Genomic DNA, 17,822 nt, shown 5'->3' with positions numbered 1-17,822 from the left:
CCTCTGCTTTCTCCCTGGGTGATGCCGGGGTTGTTGTGTGTGTTATGAATTTAAAACCTTCACTTTGGTAGTAATGGAGTCTTTGGCAGGAAAAGACGGTCTGTATCCTCGGCAGGAGTAAATGAAACGGCTTGTTGTGACTGAGGAGCTGCGTTCATTTACACCAGCTCAAAGTTTGTTTCCGAAACGCCACATGGGCTTTATTGATATTAGTGGTCATCTGCTCTCGAGCGCTGATTGGAAGCTGTGCTGGTGGGACCAGCTCCAGCCAGGAAACAGCCCATGCCAAAGCAAACCCGAGACTTCTTAAGTGAATGTAACGCAGGCCAAAGAGCCCAGGGAGATAAACAGGACAGTGCAGCCACCTGTGGTTTGCAATAAATAACCCAAAAGCAAAAGTAGCCACAAGTGTGCCTTGCTTCTGTCAGCCTGCTTTTTCCTGGGATCTGCCTTCCTAGCTGCAGAGGAGACAGATGTCTCCTTGGTGTACACATGTGGTGGGATTCCTGCGCTGCTGAGCTGGCAGCTCCTCGGCATTGTTTTCTAATTGCCAGGAAGGCACATGAGCCGAGCACGCGTGCGGCTGTTTTCGCTCTGAGCCTTTGCAGGGAGCCATGCTGCCTGTCGAGCCAAACATCTTCTAGTGGCCATCAAACACAGGAGATTTCCAGCTCTCCTGGCTGTAACATGCTCGTTGAGAAAACCAGAACCGTATGACCATGTGCAAGTCCCAGAGAGAACTGTGGTTTTTTTCTGTTGACAAAGTCTTCACATTTTTTAGGTCTTCTGTTGAAGCCAAATTTCTTTGATTGGTTGAAAAGCTTCCACTGCCCCTAAAGAAAAAGCTGTATTTAAAAAAAAACAGTACTTCTCAGGTTAGCATCATTGCAGCACATGCTCCAGTAGCCCCTTAATTGAATGCCTGAGCCCACTGAATAGATTTTAATATATGTAAGTTTGGGGATTCCCCTCTCTGGACTCAAAATGTTCCCATCCTTTTTATTAATGAACTGAATGGCCTGGTAAGGATAAATGCCTTGCCAGGGTCAGATGGGACCTCAGCAGCAGAAGAAGGGTTTGTCTCCGGTTGCATGATAGCAATTAACTTTCCCTCTTATTGCTTCCTGTTTCAACAGAGGACTTATTGTATTGAGCAGCAATTCCAGCTATATCTTAGAGCCGGTTCCCGACAGCCCAAATCAGCACTTGATCTACAGGGTGGATGACCTGAGGTTGCAGAGAGGAGCCTGTGGCTACCAGGGCACTGGGGACGCAGCCAAAGACTTGCTCAGGGACTTCACAACTGGGATGAAACTACCTCGCCAGAGGGTATGCAGGGCTCAAACTGGGTCCATGCGTGATGCTTCAAATTTCCCACCCGTTCCAAGCCCACAGAGCCTGTTGTTCTCTGGGAGCATAGTTCAGCAAGTCAAATGAAGGAGAATATTTAAGAAGGTTTGTAGCAAGCTGGTTGCCAAATAGCAGCTCCAGCGGGGAAAAAAAAGAGTGTTGGGGACCATCATGTAGCATGAGGAATCTGGGCTGTAGTTGTTCATGCACAGATTTGTGCATCCGATACATGAACAAATGAATGTGCTGAGGACAGGCTCATGGGCACTTGCTGTAGCTAAGCTGACTGGTGATACCTGGTTGCTAGAAGTCAATCGCATTTGGAGGTCCCTGTGTGCGATGGGATGCGGTGAATGGCCAGTGAAAAACAAACTGGGGAAAAATGGCCTGTACGTATGTTTTGCGGATAGTTTCTTGGGGGATATTGGGGAAATAACCTGTGTTGCTGCTGCCGCAGGTGAAACGGGAAACTCTGCAGTCTACAAAGTACGTGGAGCTTCTGCTTGTGGCGGATTATGCAGAGGTAAGAAAAGGGATCATGTTTATACCACCTGAGCACCAGGCTCAGAGTGAGCATCCCACCTGCAGCATCTCTTGGGGCAGGGAGGGAAGCTGGAGCTCAACAGTTTTCCTCTTGCCATCCCAATGGTCCTGTCCCCACCAGCAGACAGGGAGAGCTGTGTCTTGGTCACTTTTGTCCTAGCAGCCATAACTCCTCTGCTATCACTGTCAGTCAATGCTGGCCAGAGGAGAGATGCAGGTTGTGATTTGGTTGAAGGACTAGGGTTGGGGGTCAGTGCTTGCCTCCCAATGTACCAGTGATGTGCCCTCATTATTAATGGGAGAGACTGCCTTCAGCCTAAGGTGACTTGGGGGTTTCTAGGAGTGATGTGCTTGTAACTCTGCAGTACATTTAATCTCTAGAGAAGATAACCATGATTATCCTCTGCTCTGAGATGGTAGCAAATATATAAATAGACGTTTTCAAGGCTCTAGATGATAGAACAGGGCTGGAAGAGACCCAGCGAAGTCAGCAATCTCTCCCCCATCCGCAGCCTGGACAGCACGCCAGACATACTTACTGACAGTGCAAACCACGCAATGTTCTGCTGATCATCTAATCTCCAGCACAGACAGGAGTCAGGCTGGTGCTATTTGTTATTTACAACTTGAAACTCCAATAGTGAAAGCCACGTAGTGCTCTGGGCTATAATTTATTCAGAACAAAACTAAAGAGGCAGAACCTATTTCAACCTTCTCTATTAGGCAGCAGGATATCAGGAAACTATGAGAAAACACATTACACCCAGGAACTGCCATATGTTGTTCACCGTTTCTTTAGACAAACTAGAAGAGACACCCATGCAGTGTTGTCATTAACTGCCCTTACGCATTTACTGTCCCCCTCAATAGAAGAAAAGTCCCAGGTTTTGTTGTCTGTTAAACAAAAGCCTAAACATTTTGCAACTTTAATTCCTTGAATCAAACAGTTTTCTAAAATTAACTTGTTAATTGCCACGTAGTTTAAATAGACAAACACGTTGGATGAGATGAATGAGATGGGACGATTGCTTTGGCAGCCTCAGACCTGAAGTCATGTTACCATATATTTTACTTGAAAAATTTGTCAGTTCTTTGTCAGTCCCTGGCTCTGAGGGCTCTGATAATCTTGGGTTGCTTCACTGAGTTACTACCACCTCTTGAGTAACATCACTGCTGTGGGATGCCAGGAATGAATTCTGAATATACATGTATGGGTGGGCTTATAGTCAGATGTACAGTGAAGGAAAGTTTTTGGGCTTCATCTGATAGTTACTTTCTTATTCCCAGAGGGATGTGACTTGCTTTAATACATTTCAGCTCTTCCTAGTTGCCTTTGTGCTGTCTGACATGTTCATTTTGTTCAGTTTCAGAAACATCACTTCAACATTGAAGCAACAAGGCTTAAATTAGTGGAGGCTGCTAATTACGTCGATAAGGTGAGAACAGGTGTGCGTGAACTGAGGGAAGCAAAGTCCAAATCATGAATTGGGATAATTAATTGTGACAGAGGAAGACTGCCTTCTTGGGAGAGAGAATAATGTTTTAACAGTTCTCCCCAGTGACTTGTGAAGTGGAGAGCATCTGACAAACAATTCTGTTGTTGGACATCAGAGGCAGAGTCGTGGAATCTCCATTCCTTATCTTGGAGCCAGCATGAGCATCTCTGTGTTTTGATACATCTCTGTATTAACTGTGTTACCTAAATACTGCTTTTTGACAAAAGACTAAGATATTAATTTCAAATTGTAGAAATCTTGGCAAGTAGAGGTGGAAGAAGCCTTCAGAGGTCGTCCTTGCAGCGGTACCCTCTGCTGCTGAAGTAAATGTCACAACTTTTTAGATCTACTCCCTTCATACTCCCATTCTCCCTTTAAACTCCTTCCACCACTCCCTTCGCCACCTCGTCCATGAGCATTTGTCATGATTGTACTTGACACGGGCAACAGATTATTTCCTTCTTATTTTCAGGAATTTTGGTGTATCTAAAGATAAACACGGTCTCAGTCTCCAGTCTTTGTTTTCCTAGATTATTTCTCTATCATTCATTTAAAAATGAAGGTTCAGCATCTCTAGTTCGATTGAGTTTAGGTTTGTGGGTGTTGCACATTTCTCTCTGCAGAGATGTGGCGCTAAGTTGAAATGCATTTCCAGAGAGAACATCCTCTCTGGACGTGTGTATCTGTAGTAGCATTTAGCAGGGTTTATATACAAGTTTTAAACGACAGTAAAATAAATTAATGGTGCTCATTTTGTCATCTCTTTTCCTTCCTGTAACTTAGTTTTACAGATCTCTGAATATCCGGATTGCCTTGGTGGGGCTGGAGATCTGGAGTAACTGGAATAAATGTGAAGTAACTGAGAACCCCTACTCCACCCTGAAGTCCTTTTTGGCTTGGAGTAGCAAGGAGCGGGTGCACAGAAAACACGATAATGCCCAGCTAGTCACGTAGGTTTATTTCTCCTGAAACAACCTGTTTCTGACTAGTACTTTGGGTGGATGAGAAATCAGTATGTGAGATTATGTCATTCTAAGATTCAGAGTGGCAGATTTATGTAGAGGCTGCTCAGCCAGTGCTAAGCTCTGGCACCCAGAGCACAATCACCTTAGGAAAGGTGGAGATCACAGCCTATGCAACAGTCTCAATACACAAGCACTAAAGTGCATCAACTTGATTGTGTTTGCATGTCAGAGGCAGCTGCACATGATCTATCACAGCTACATGTACAATTTTAAGAAAATCTGAACCATAAGCAAGACCTGTAGAGGGGAGCTAAGCCCTTTGAAGAAGCCATTTGTTCCTAACTCATCCCTCTGAGACACAGGATGTGGTGCTGGGAGCTGGCTGATGATCTGTGACTCATCCTACCAATCTCATTAGGGCCAGTAGCTAATTTCTGGCCATACTGTCAGAAACACAGATGTCATTGGAAGAAAAATTTGCAGCAACTCTTAGACCTCTTTTCCTCTCCCATGGTAATTCATCCACCAGTAAATAGTGGTGAGTCAGAGAAGAAACCTGTAGGACTGAAATGCGGAAATGCAATGCCTTTTCCCTTGGTTTGTTTTTTGTTTTTTGTTTGTTTGGTTTTTGTTGTTGTTGTTTTTTTCCCCTTTAACATTACTGTATTTCACTTTCACCTAGTCATGTCCTGAGCACAATTTCCAAGGCTCCCATTTCAGACATGCTGACAGGGACAGTGCAGAATTTCAGCTCAGCAGGCAGGAGCCGAGCGTGGCTGCACCTCCAAGGTGTTATGTAGTACTCTGTCAAGTTCCTGAATGCCAAGCCAGCAAATAGCAGGCAAAAGATAAAATTAAGTATTCAAAACAGTACCCAGGAGGATCCAGAAATAGTCTTTCCTGTGCTTGTTGCAAAGCTCAGCGGGAGCACTTTTTGGCACCAAACCATTATAAAAAATAAGATTGGCTGGTTGGCCCATAAAATGAAGTAGTAGTCCAAGAAAAATAGGTCTTAAGGCTTTGTAGCTCTGCTATAATGTTCTGTACTTCAAGATATTACTAAAGAAAATGTATTCACCTGACACACTATGTGTACAAAGCTGTGGACTGCAGGATGCGTTTCTCTGCCGTGCCTTCTCAAGTGTCTTGGTGCCATTTCATGGTCTTTCTGGATTGATTTTAGGGGTGTGCCCTTCCAAGGTACCACAGTAGGCTTGGCTTCCGTGATGGCCATGTGCTCTGATTTCCAGTCAGGAGGAGTAAACATGGTAAGTAATTGTTAATATCTTATATGATGTTACTTGCCAGCAGTCAATATGTAGGATAGATGCCTCCTAAAGCCCAGGAAGAAAATATTCCTGGGAACTCCTCTAGCTCATGGGCTCATAGGTGGGAACACCTTCAGCAGATGTTTTCTACATGTAGTAATAAGGAGTGCCACCTACCCCGTTGACTCGGGGGTGCACAGGACAAGCACAGGTAAAATGCTGATGTGCCTCTTTGGCCTTGCACAGGATCACTCTGATAATGCCATTGGTGTTGCTGCTACCATTGCCCATGAGATGGGACACAATTTTGGCATGAATCATGATTCAGCTGGCTGCTGTACTACCCCTGCAGAAGATGGAGGCTGCATCATGGCTTCTGCAACCGGGTGAGTTCATCTTATAGAGTCTCACAGAGAAATGTAAAGGGCTTAATTACTAGAGTCTTGGTGGTGTAGGAGATAGAAATGCAGACTGAAGGAGGGTCTGTTGCTGCCTGTTGGAGCCAGTGTGTTCATTGAGAAAATACTGCTGAGCAAACCCTGGCTCGTATATCAATAGCAATTTGCCATATTCCCAATGAACTCGTTCCTGCCTGAGACTGACCTTAGGTAACGTAGTGACCTGGCAGCATTTAGAAGTGGGGCTTCAAACTGTCTGGTAAAAAGGAAAATTTTCCTGTCTTCTGTTCTGAGAGACTGCCTCAGGACCCCTCCAACCCCTCGTCTCTGAGTTTGTGCTTCCCACTCTGTCCTACCAAATGATCCATCACCCCAAAGCAAGTTCAATGCATCTGTGCACACGTCCTTCTGCAAAACCTGGACTGCCTGTTGCCAGCAAGTACAGAGAAATGAGAGGTGACCAGAAGGCGTGGAACCTTGGCATGTAGAAGTTTATGTGGGTTTCATGTCTGTGTTGCACACAGGATACATAGACAGATAATTGATAGGGTTTCTAAAGCATCTCATGCAAAAGATAATGTGTGTTACAATGTGGCAAAGAGAGGAAAAAGGATTGCTTCAGGAAAAAACTGGTTTTATTAAAAAGCACAGCAGTAGAATTATATTTCTGTGTTGGAAGACATGAAAACAGATCAACTGCTTGATGTCTTACGAATGCTGTTTGGTTTCAGTGAGCCACAGAAAGCCTGTGTTTAAAAGGGAAGAAATAACTGGCTTTAAGAGAAAGGGGAAGAAAGAGTGACTCTGGAAACCCACAGAGATTCCAGATCTTGTTTTGGATGATGAACCACAACAGCTTCCATATTTCAGTCACGTAAAAATGTCAGCTGAACCCACTCACTTAAAGCCACATTCCCTGTTTCTTCAAGCCTTGCTCCTTGTGGTTTCGCAGTTTTTAAACAAAATTGTCTCCATTAGATATCTTCTTTTATGTGAATGATTTCCTCCAACTAAGGAAAACCATTTAGGTAAGAAGTGGAAATATATTGTCACGCACGTAGAACGTGCAATACACAACATGTACTCACACAAGCATGGTGATGAATAGAGTGCATAGGCTCAAGCCCTGCAGCAACAGAAATTAATAATTCATGTAACAGAAAATATTCATGTCCTTTGCAATGAGGCAGTAGGTAGGAAAAAGGAAATGTTATTTATATCAGTTAAATTCACAAGCAGTTATTCACAGTCTAGGTGCTGGATTCTTAGGCTTATTCAAGCAGAGTTAGGAATAAGCCACAGCTTCAGCATTGGGCAGGTAAGGACAGCCATGCTTGTCAGCTGGCAAAGTCAAGTCTAACTCAACACATTTTGTTTTAGTAAAGTGTTTTTGTTTTTAAGGCCATTATATTACTAGACAGTCTTGCAGTGCAATCACCTTATTTTCTAATGTGATCCATATGGATCTGATTTTGAACACACACACACACACGTGCGCGCGCGAAATACCGATCCACTTTTTCACAATTTCAGAGACTTCAGAGAAGGACCTGTGTCCTTTGAGGCTTGTCAGGATTTGCACATGCTCATTTCTGGTTCTCTAAACCATTTCCCAGATCTGTCATGATGTTTTTCTACACTGTCCATATTCAGGCACCCGTTCCCCAAGGTGTTCAACGAGTGCAATAGAAAAGAGCTGGAGAAGTATCTGCAGTCTGGTGGAGGGATGTGTCTCTCCAATATGCCGGATACCAGAAAAATGTATGGTGGGAAGAAATGTGGAAATGGCTACTTGGAAGAGGGGGAGGAGTGTGACTGTGGAGAGGTGGAGGTAAAAATTGTTCAGATCCAATCATTTGGGGTTTAGTGGGACGCAATGATTTTATTATCTATTTTGCAACTACAGTTATGTGATATGTAAACAGCTTCTGTTTGTGCAGGAGATATGCCTGCCTTCGCTGTATGAAAATGTATATGCAGTATAAATCAAGGTTGTAAAGCATCATGTCTAACTAAATTCATAGTATGCAGTACACTGCGTCCCGGAACTCAGGGATGGTGTAATGCGTGGTTGAACAGAGGTGATGAAAACTTCATTTGAAAAAAGAACAGTAAAAGTGATCTTAGATGTTGCAATTTCATATATAAGTTCACTTTACCTATGGCTCCATTCTTGGTAACGATGAGGCTTCACTTAACACCGTGTCTCACTTCTCCAAATCCATACTTTGACTGATAAGACAAAAGGGAGCTGGAATCAGCAGCGCAGGCTCACCAGATGTAGTGAGCACAACCTATAGTAGCCAGTCAGTCCAACATAGGATACAATTACGCAGTCCTGTAATTCAGCACGTGCTGGGTATCATGAACATATTGCGGAAGGAAGGCTGTTCCTCTGTTCACCTGTAATTCATCGTGCACGAGAACAGATTAGTGTCAGCCTCACGCATTGGTGCTCTGGCACATTCTTGTCTTGAACATCTGCCTTGTAAACTCTGCTGCATCTCGTTGTCTTCCAGGAATGCCATAACCCCTGCTGCAATGCCAGCACCTGCTCCCTGAAGCTGGGTGCCGAATGTGCCCACGGCAGCTGCTGTCATCAGTGCAAGGTGGGATCTCTGGGTTTTCATAAAAGAGGAGAGATTAACGGTGGTGGAAGTGTGAGGCTGAAAAATGGAGGGGAGAAGGGAGCAAACACAGCCAAGCACGGAGTTCAGCTCCTCATCTGCAAGGAACATGGTCTGATTTTTAGTTACAACAGCTACGAGTGCAATCAAACTAGACAACAAACTATCTCAAAAATGAACATAGGCAAACAAACATTTCTCTTAAGCTCATTTTTGTGTTTGTACATTGACTGCGTGCTCTTACTGACATAACCTGAGCATGTGGAAAATATTTTTCCAGGAATCCAGCTGGACTCAGTCCTTTCACAAGAGACTTGGAAAAGCCTCCTAGACGTAACTGTGTGCCCGTCTGTTCTCCGTGTCCATGGTGGACAGGACAAGAATGAACTGGGTAAACTTGTAAGCAAGGGAGACATAAGTTATGCATTAGGAAAATGTCTCCAGCAGAAATGACAGGCAAACATTGAAAAAAACTTCCCAAACAGGGAGGGTTTTGAGAATAGATTGCACAAACGTCTGTCAGAAATTGTTTAGGTAAATCAGATCCTGCCCTAGGGTTGAGGGAGATGAATTCATGTCCCCTTGAGACCTGGCAGCTTTATTTTCTGTGCATGATCTCATTGCTACCTAGGGAAGGGATCCAGCCATTAATTTGATTCTACACAGCTCATGCAGTTAATGAAGATACAGAGTCATTTGGATCACAGCTGACCTCAAAAAACTTAAGACAGGGTGGATGAAGAGATGCATGCAAGATTTTTTCTTATCTGCAGAGTGACATTGTGCAGACACGAAACCACAAAGGAGCCAAGCAATAATTCATTTTTTTTCCCTTTGTATCTTTTTAGCTCATGTCTCCGGGAACTCCCTGCAGGGAAAGATCAGGACTCTGTGACCTCCCAGAATACTGCACTGGCGAGTCACCATTTTGCCCCCCCAACTCTTACCAAATCAATGGGGCTTCCTGCGACGGAGGAAAGGCCTATTGCTACAGCGGCATGTGTCTCACATACAAAGACCAGTGCTTGCAGCTATGGGGGCCTGGTAAGGACACCACTTGCAGTGAAATACATTGTCTGTAGTAGGCAGTAGTACTTTCCATACCTGTTATCAGTGGCAAAGTCTGAGGAGCCTTTTCTCCTGCCTTGCTCACTTGGAGGAGGCAGCAAAAATTTCCCATGTTCAAAACCATCCCAGAAAAAGAACAAAAAAGTGGTTGGCATGGGGTGAGATGGGCTGCAGGGCTCCACAGGAACCAGCTACATGAGTCTCTTCCACGCAGGAGCAAGGCCAGCACCAGATGCCTGCTTCGAGAAGGTTAATGCTGCTGGAGACATCTACGGGAACTGTGGGAAGGACATCTACGGCAACTACAGGAAGTGTGAGATGAGGTAGAAAGCAGAGTGGCAGCCAAGAGTTGCTTTTTGGAGATGTCTTTATATATTACAAAATTATGGGTCAGTAGATAAAGCTGCTCCATGCTTTGGTTTCACTCCCTGTCTCTGCCTTCTGGGAAACCACCTGCATCCTTGTTGGACTTTGAGTCCTTACAACTGAAGCTTTTAAGTTTACTGTTTTCCCTACCTTTTGCATTTTAAAACATCTAGTTGATTTTTTTCAAAGCAATAGGAGAGAAGATTTTCAAATCCAGAAGCTAAAATGTAGCCTTTTAACTGAGACAAAAACTTCTTTGTCTTATCTGTGATTTTGTTGGGGCTGGCCTACTCATGGGGACTGTGACATGGTACCATCAGTACCCATCAGACACTGTTGCTTGGGCTAGCTCTTCGATGGTGCTTGATCTTTTGTCATTGAACAATGACTCAACACTGCTGCTTTAATTTACTTGTAGAGCTGATGCCTGTGAAACATGCAGCAAGCCAGAAATAATCACTTTAGCCTTTCCTTTGAAATCAGAGATGCTAAATGTGGGAAGATCCAGTGCCAGAGCTCTGCTTCCAAACCCTTGCAGTCCAACGCAGTGGCCATAGACACAACTATCCACACACAGAGGACACAGCTGAGGTGCCGAGGGACCCATGTGTACAGATCTGAGAGTGAAGAAAAGGAGATGCTGGATCCTGGATTGGTGTTGACGGGAACAAAATGTGGGAGCCATCATGTACGTACAGTCCTGCCTGTAACGGCTTGGGGGAAGTTCCGGGTATCGCTTTTCCATCTAGAAAGTGCTTTGTGGTTATCAAGCCATTCATTTCTTATGTCTAATGCCTTTCTAGGGAATTTTTTCTGTTTGTTAAAAACATAATTTCTTAGAGGCTCTTGAGAAGCAATGGAAAAATACGCACCGAAGGCCATACCTTCAGCCTTTGCCAGATGCCAGGGCCAGTGCTACATTTGGGATTCACTAGCTGACTGATATTGTCTTGCTTAGAGGTGAGACACACAATTAGAAATCAAGACACCTGAGAGCTCCTCCACAGATTTGCCACATGGACATGGCCAAGCTATTGACTTCTGAGCTTGCTGAGGTGTGTTAGCTGGGGTTTAGGGTAGTGATTAAATGTTTGCTTGGGAGTCAGGAATGTTGTTCTGTCCATGCTATTACTTGTATTGCCAAGGTGTGTGGGACCTCGCAAGTCACAAAGTAACGTGAGGCAGTAATATGGTACATAACCCACAGAGCTAACACTGAGCTTTTGGATCCTTTCTCTGCAGGTTTGCTTTGAGGGACGCTGCCAGAACACATCCATCATCTTTGATTCTGAAAGCTGTAGCAAGAAGTGCCACGGGCATGGAGTAGGTGTCTTCCTTTTCATCTCCGTTTCAGATGAAGCAGGATGGGCTGCCATTCATCTGTGGGTAGTCGTTCAGCTCAGTTCTGATACCATGCTTAGATACGCTCTGGACTTCTGCTTCTTGATTATTAATTTGCACATTCCTTTCATGTTTGATGAATTTTCTGATCCATTGAGTGTCCCTTTGATGTAGGATTTGAGGTCTACAGGAGGGATATGAATTGCAATGAATGAAAAAGAAGAAGGGGTAATCTTACAGAAAAATATTCTGGGCCCAGTTTAGGTTGAATAAAAAAAAAAATCACACTTACTGAGGGAAAAACATAGTAAAAAGTCATATTTAGAACAGTTTATCCCAAACTGTGCTCTGCTATGCCTCCAGGGATGGAAAGAAAAGGCTGGTGAAAAATTTTTATACCTTTTGCTGATGTTTCTGACACAAAACATTCGCATCTCTTCATCCCTACGGTCCAGTTAGGCAATGGAGAGGAGCGATAAATCCAGCAGCGTGAAGCAGTGTGCGCCTCCCTGAGCAGCTTGAGAAGCCCCATGATGAACCTACAAGGAGAGAGGCTCACGCTGCTCTTTCACTCCCAGTTTGCTTCATTTCTTATGATGCATGAGGCTGATAGGAACTGATTGCCAGCTATTCCACAGAATCAAATTAAACACTACAATTAGCACAGGACACCCCTAATCAGAGGGATCAGCCCCTCTTCAAGGGGCTGCCTAGAAAACAAATAGTGATGGGCCAAGCAATAAACCTAAACAGTGAGGAATCTTCACTGGATGAAAGGGAAGACTCCTGTCCTTCAGTTTAGAGATAAGAACAAGAGAAAGGAATTTCTAAATGCTGCTTTTTCTCCGGAATCCACGTTAGTGGCACTTCAGCTGAAGAGCCCTTGTCTTTTGGAGAAAGGGAAAATTTCTCAGGAAATAAAGGGCACTTTCACTCCCTGAAAAGAAAATGTTTCCAGGCACTTAACTCCCTATTTATGGTAGTAAGAGTTTCTTCCATAGTGTTTTACCCAGCAAGGGCTTCATGTTTTTTAGTTTGTAGATTCTTTACGAGCTGGCACTAAAGTCTCTGAGTCTTCCTGCTCCAGGTCTGCAATAACAACAAGAACTGCCACTGCAACCAGGGATGGGCCCCTCCATTTTGCAACAAGCAGGGAAGGGGAGGAAGCTTGGATAGTGGTCCCCCCATGCCCGAAGGTGAGTGGGACCAACTCTACTATGGTGGCTCTTCGGAAGGACTTGAGTTAGATCAGGAGCAGAGTTTTCTATTGAACTAACAACTCTACTTTCTTGTCCTCAGGCCCGTCAGTGGTTGTGATAACTCTGGCAATCCTGGCTCCCATTCTCCTCCTCATTGGAATCATGTTTTTATTCTATTATCTGAAATGCTGGAATAAATTTGGCATCTGTTCTCTAAAGAAGACCCCTCAGTTCAGGTAAATAGTCAGTGCTGTGCCTTGTCTGCTTCCACCCACTCCTTTTCAGTGTCAGGACAGAAAAGAAATGGCAAAGGTTGTGAGGAATATAACTAAATGGATTTGTTGGTATAGTCAGTATTTGCTTCTCATTTTTTGACTTCAGTTAAAATAGAATGGAAAATACAGCAAAGAAAAAGAAAGGAAATAATACTTATTCTTTTCTTTCTCTCATTGTCAGCGACAGCTCTGGAAATGGGCACGCAAACCCTGCCTTCAAGTTGAAAACTCCTCAGGAGCAGAGGAAGGTAGGGGCACGGTCACCGTCCACCTCCCTGGGGAGACATGCAGCTGCCCTAAGATGTGGGATGTGGTTCCCTCTGACACTGCAATCCAGGGGGTGGATTTATCAAAGGATGGGAAAAATAGACAGCCCCCATGGCTGAAAGTCAGCGGGAGCTGGATGTAGCATCTATTTCTAGCCATTTTCTTAATGGTAGGAGCTGGGATTTGACCAGGCCTGTGTGGCTGCTTGTCTCTCCTGACAGATCCTCTTCTGTCACATCCCCTTCTCAGAACTTAGAAATTGCAAACACTGGATTTATTTGGAAGTGTTACTTATAACACTAATGCCTGAGTTTCTCTGTTACTCTTGATTCCGGTTTCTACTTCATGATCCCAAATTATCCCAGTCTGTCTAATCAACGCCTGCTAGACGTGTGTAACACATACAGGTGTTGCATACAATGCTTTCTACTGTGTGACTCAAAGACCTCATGAAGATTCTCAAAAGCGTAGCAGAGAGTAAAAAGGTGGTTTGAAGTGGAAATACCTAACTCCTGGGATTTGTGGGTCTTCTGCGCAGGTGATTGGCTTCCCGGAAATCCCAGCAAAACCTCCTCCCCAGCAAACTCCAGCCCTCCAAATGAACACGCAGCACCCACCTGCCTTCTCCACGGGCTACGGCTGCGGCACGGGGCAGCCCGCCAGGCTGGCACAGCCCGCACCCGCAAAAGATGCTGCCCGGTGGATACCCCCAAGCAGGCCAGTGCCTCCGGCTCCCAGACCCCCTGTCTCTCAGGTATGGAGTCACGCTGTCGTCCTACAGGTATGGTTTGATGGGAGGTTTGTTCCCAGTGAGGCTGGGGCAGCCTCTCTCACCCCGTCAGGGGTGTAGGAGTCGCCGTGCTCACCAGTGTGTGCTCCATCTTGCCACAGCACCATTACCAGTGGTCCTTCTGGCTTTGTAGTGTGGCAAATGACCGTGCTGGACACTATCATGGACAATTACTCTTTGTTCAGGTCCCCCGATGCCTCTGACCAGGAGTCAGAGCCTGGATCACACAGCAGCATTCACTTTACTAAGGTCATCTAAACATTTTTTAGCTGCAAATCAAATAAATGATTTTCCAGGAGCAAAAGGGCTGTACAGATTTTTCACTAAGCAAGCCTAGCAAAGCTCCTCTTACCATTTGCATGTATTTCATTACCTGGAAGCAAAGCCCTCTGAGATGAGCAGTCAGTGATAAGTCTGAGGTTCAGTGCTGAGTACAGGATCTCCGTCCCTTGGGATGATCCCCCATGTATCTCGCATTTGGCCATTCCTGGACTAAAGCCTGGAGAGCCTCAGACAAATTTTAATGTGGAGCAGGAATGAGACCTTTAGCATGTTGCACAGGAAGCAGTAGATTTATCTCAGACTGATCCCATGTTATGGGAACATCCTAGCCACGAGGTTATTTTGAGGGTTATAAGGAAAGGGTATTGATTTACTTCTCTTGCTGGCAATTTTGTTCTAAGCTTAGTACAGACCCCACATTCTTATAGAAAAGATGACCAATCACTCAGACTGACTTAACCTTGTTTTACCAGAATATTTCTCTACTAGCTTTATTAGGTTAGGGCCAGCAAAGGAGCAAAGGGCTCAGTGATGGGGGATAGCAGGAGACTGACTCCCAGGCAGTCTTTTCCTGAAGGATATAGAGGAAAACAAAACTAAAATATATTAGTGGATGAGATTTGTTTCTAGCTCCATTGTTCCTGTGAACAGCTGGCACTTGAGCAGGAAAGAAAACTAAAACAAAAGCAGGAAGCTGACTGTAGTCAATAAGGAATAGGTATCCTTCCCAGCTGGTTGTTGACACGTTCCGCACAATCTCCATCAGATTCCCCCTCAATGCATCCAGTCTCTTTATATCAGTCAGACCTACTAGATGGGACACTTTTCCTGGGATTTCCAAAAGAAACCTTGCCATTTCTGGGTTGGAGGAGAGCCACAAGATGTAGAATGTACAAGGGAAGTCATTAATTTCACTGTTTACTAGTGTCAGTGTCCTTCCTAGATGTTTGCAGTATCTGCCGGATTTGCTCTCTTGCTATTCCTGTAGGAGCTCTTTGGACCCGCTGGTTGGTGGGATTTAGTCTGCTTCGTCCTTCCTGCAGTCACAGGTCCTTGGAGAGCAATAGATCCCCAAGCATCGGCTGATGCAGCCGTTGAGCATCACATTTGTGCATGGTCTAAGGAGACTGTGGGGGTTTTGGGTGCCCTTCAAGTTGTGAGTGCAGCTGTGTTTATTGAATCAACACCTGTAAGCCAGCGACTTAGCACAGAGCCCAAGCAACAGCAGGCAGTTAGCCCTTGTGTGGGTAACTTCTCCCAGGGGCGTGCTTTACACTGAAATTCGTTAGATGAATGGAAAATATAATGCTCTGAGTATCCTCTTAGGGACAGCTGTGTGCACAAACAAAGTAATAACTGCCTGTAGGTGGGTGCAGGGCTGCGTTTGTTTGTATGGGCACACGTATATACATAGTTTCTTCCCTCTGAGGGTGATGAGGCACTGAACAGGTTGCCCAGAGAAGTTGTGGCTGCTCCATCCCTGGAAGTATTCAAGGCCAGACTGGATGAGGCTTTGAGCAACCTGCGAGTGGAAGATGTCCCTGCCAATGGCAGGGGGGTTGGAACTAGATGATCTCTGAGGTCCCTTCCAATCTAAACCATTCTATGATTCTATGTATGGAAGGTTTACAGGCATTATATGGGCAATTATATAATGATTGTGGGTGAAACTTGCTTCCAACCTTAAGTGCATCAATAATAGGGCTAATTAAAAGGCTCTGGAACATAGCTTCCCTATTACTTGCAAAATTCAAGGCTTAAAATGTCTGTATCTTCTAGTAGCCAGAATATAACGTGCTTTCAGCCCACAGCTCCATTTAGGCAGCAGAGCAAGGTAACCCTGTTACCCTGTTTGGTTGTCCTCGATTTGAAGCCAGCTGCCCAGCAGCCTAAAGCCAGTTATCTTGAAACTTAATAGGTGAAAAACCCTACATATTGAAAACCACTAGTGACCCACATAATACGGCAAGTAATAGCAGCAGCCACCAGCACTCCCTCCTTGCTTCAGAGAGGAAGAGGTCTTTGTAAGCATGGCTTTACCTGTATCCCTTCAATCCTTTGTCTCAGGCAGGGATGCTACAGGCTGAGATGTGATGGAGGCTCCTGCCCAGTCTGTAAAGTTTCTCCTGTTTTTCATCATACAGCCATTAGATTGTAATATCCCTGGGGCTAACTCCAAACCAGAGACATCGAGGTGTGCAGTTGCACACCCAATCTGCTGTCTCAGACTTACAAAAAATCAGAAATACTATCTCTGTTTTCAGGCCAGGCACCTCAAAATTGTTTCTTTCTTGGGCAGGATATTTCCAGGCCCCGGCCACCCCAAAGAGCTTTGCCAGCTAATCCCGTCCCAGCCAGACCCAGAGCCCGGCCAGGGAACAGCCCTGCCATCCCACTGCCTCCTGCGCACCTCAGAACCCCGGGACGACTCCAGCCTGAGACAGAGGTAGGCACCGAGCACTGCGATGGGAAACTTGGCAGTGTGCCCTCACCCCAGGGAATAAAACGACTCTGAAGGGAGTAACCTTGCCATCATATGGCAAAACGCCTTCATGCACAGACCCAATGGGTGGAAACAGAGAGGCTGGCGGGTTGGTTGCCTTTATTGCAGGGACATCTGTTTTCACCCGTTTCTTATTCAGCATTTACTAGTTAAGCCAAACAGTTAATTCAGTCTTCCACATCCCTGAGTGCTTCCTCAGGTAAAATGTTTGTGTGAGTGGGGCTGAGCAATGAGGGGGTGTGTGACCCAGAATGGTTAGCGAAGAGCAGCAAAACAGGAAGGTCCACACAAGACTTGAGGATCACAGTGCGGAAGAGAAACCTTCTCCAGCCTCTTTAGCCATGGCAAAGGAGAGGCTTTCTCTGCAGGGAGTGTTTCCCAAAAGTGTCCTTAATAAGGGACTTTGAGTCGCAGAGCTCGGGTCCCTGCAAGCTGGACACCTTAACACAAAACACCTGCACTCCGTGCACCACAGGTGCTGCCTCCAGCCAACAATGTATTTGAGGTCACCTGAAAAAAAACAAAAAAAATCTGCATAAACTTCATTGTGCTACTGGTGTGAGGGTTTCCTACCTGATGAATTAGGGTGTGAATGCATGTGAATGGGGACAGGCTTCCCCTGGCCCACTATAACATCAGCTCTGGGAGGAGGAGAGGGCAGAGTGTGCTCTTTCGTCAGCACTGACCCCTCTCTCTTTTCCCCATTTTCCATCTCACCCAGAATACTGCTGTTGGGACGGCTGGAGCAGTGAATGTCTTGAAAGTGGGGCAGCCGGGCTTCCGTGGGCACTCATGAAGCAGTCTGTTCCCAGCTGGCTCTGACCTTCACAGGGGACTGGATGGCCTTCAACACCCAAAAAAACCATTCATAGCCACAGACAGTGTCTCGGTTCCTCTCCTCTAGCCTCACCTGTTTCTTATGTGACTCAAGAAGCTGTGGTCAGGCTTGGCAGGAGTGTGCCCAGGAACTACACCGGTACCTGCCAAGCTGAACTCAACTCTCTCTGCTGATAGCCTTTTCCATATAGGGATGACTTGTTTATACGGTATTTAAATATTATTGTGCAATATCTAATGCAGGGAT

The 17,822-nt window shown here is 45.3% G+C and overlaps 1 protein-coding gene across 1 annotated transcript in view; it reads left to right on the top strand.

Annotated features, from left to right (window-relative positions):
• The window catches only part of ADAM19 (ADAM metallopeptidase domain 19), a 32,249-nt gene extending 14,715 nt beyond the window's left edge, over positions 1–17,534 (top strand). Inside the window, exons 6-23 of the mRNA XM_086621325.1 lie at positions 1,137–1,329; positions 1,808–1,873; positions 3,258–3,329; positions 4,173–4,339; positions 5,538–5,622; positions 5,869–6,008; positions 7,674–7,851; positions 8,540–8,629; positions 9,496–9,691; positions 9,930–10,038; positions 10,565–10,769; positions 11,324–11,404; positions 12,510–12,618; positions 12,722–12,857; positions 13,078–13,144; positions 13,702–13,917; positions 16,535–16,681; positions 17,460–17,534. Of these exons, the coding sequence (XP_086477451.1) occupies positions 1,137–1,329; positions 1,808–1,873; positions 3,258–3,329; positions 4,173–4,339; positions 5,538–5,622; positions 5,869–6,008; positions 7,674–7,851; positions 8,540–8,629; positions 9,496–9,691; positions 9,930–10,038; positions 10,565–10,769; positions 11,324–11,404; positions 12,510–12,618; positions 12,722–12,857; positions 13,078–13,144; positions 13,702–13,917; positions 16,535–16,681; positions 17,460–17,534 (2,332 nt within the window). The remainder of the gene's footprint in view (positions 1–1,136; positions 1,330–1,807; positions 1,874–3,257; positions 3,330–4,172; positions 4,340–5,537; positions 5,623–5,868; positions 6,009–7,673; positions 7,852–8,539; positions 8,630–9,495; positions 9,692–9,929; positions 10,039–10,564; positions 10,770–11,323; positions 11,405–12,509; positions 12,619–12,721; positions 12,858–13,077; positions 13,145–13,701; positions 13,918–16,534; positions 16,682–17,459) is intronic.
• The last annotated feature ends 288 nt before the right edge of the window (positions 17,535–17,822 follow it).

Source organism: Tauraco erythrolophus, chromosome 16 (assembly GCF_009769465.1).
Source record: "Tauraco erythrolophus isolate bTauEry1 chromosome 16, bTauEry1.pri, whole genome shotgun sequence".
NCBI lineage: Eukaryota > Metazoa > Chordata > Aves > Musophagiformes > Musophagidae > Tauraco > Tauraco erythrolophus.
The sequence above is the reverse complement of the archived record's forward strand: the minus strand, read 5'-3'. Positions and strand labels throughout refer to the sequence as shown.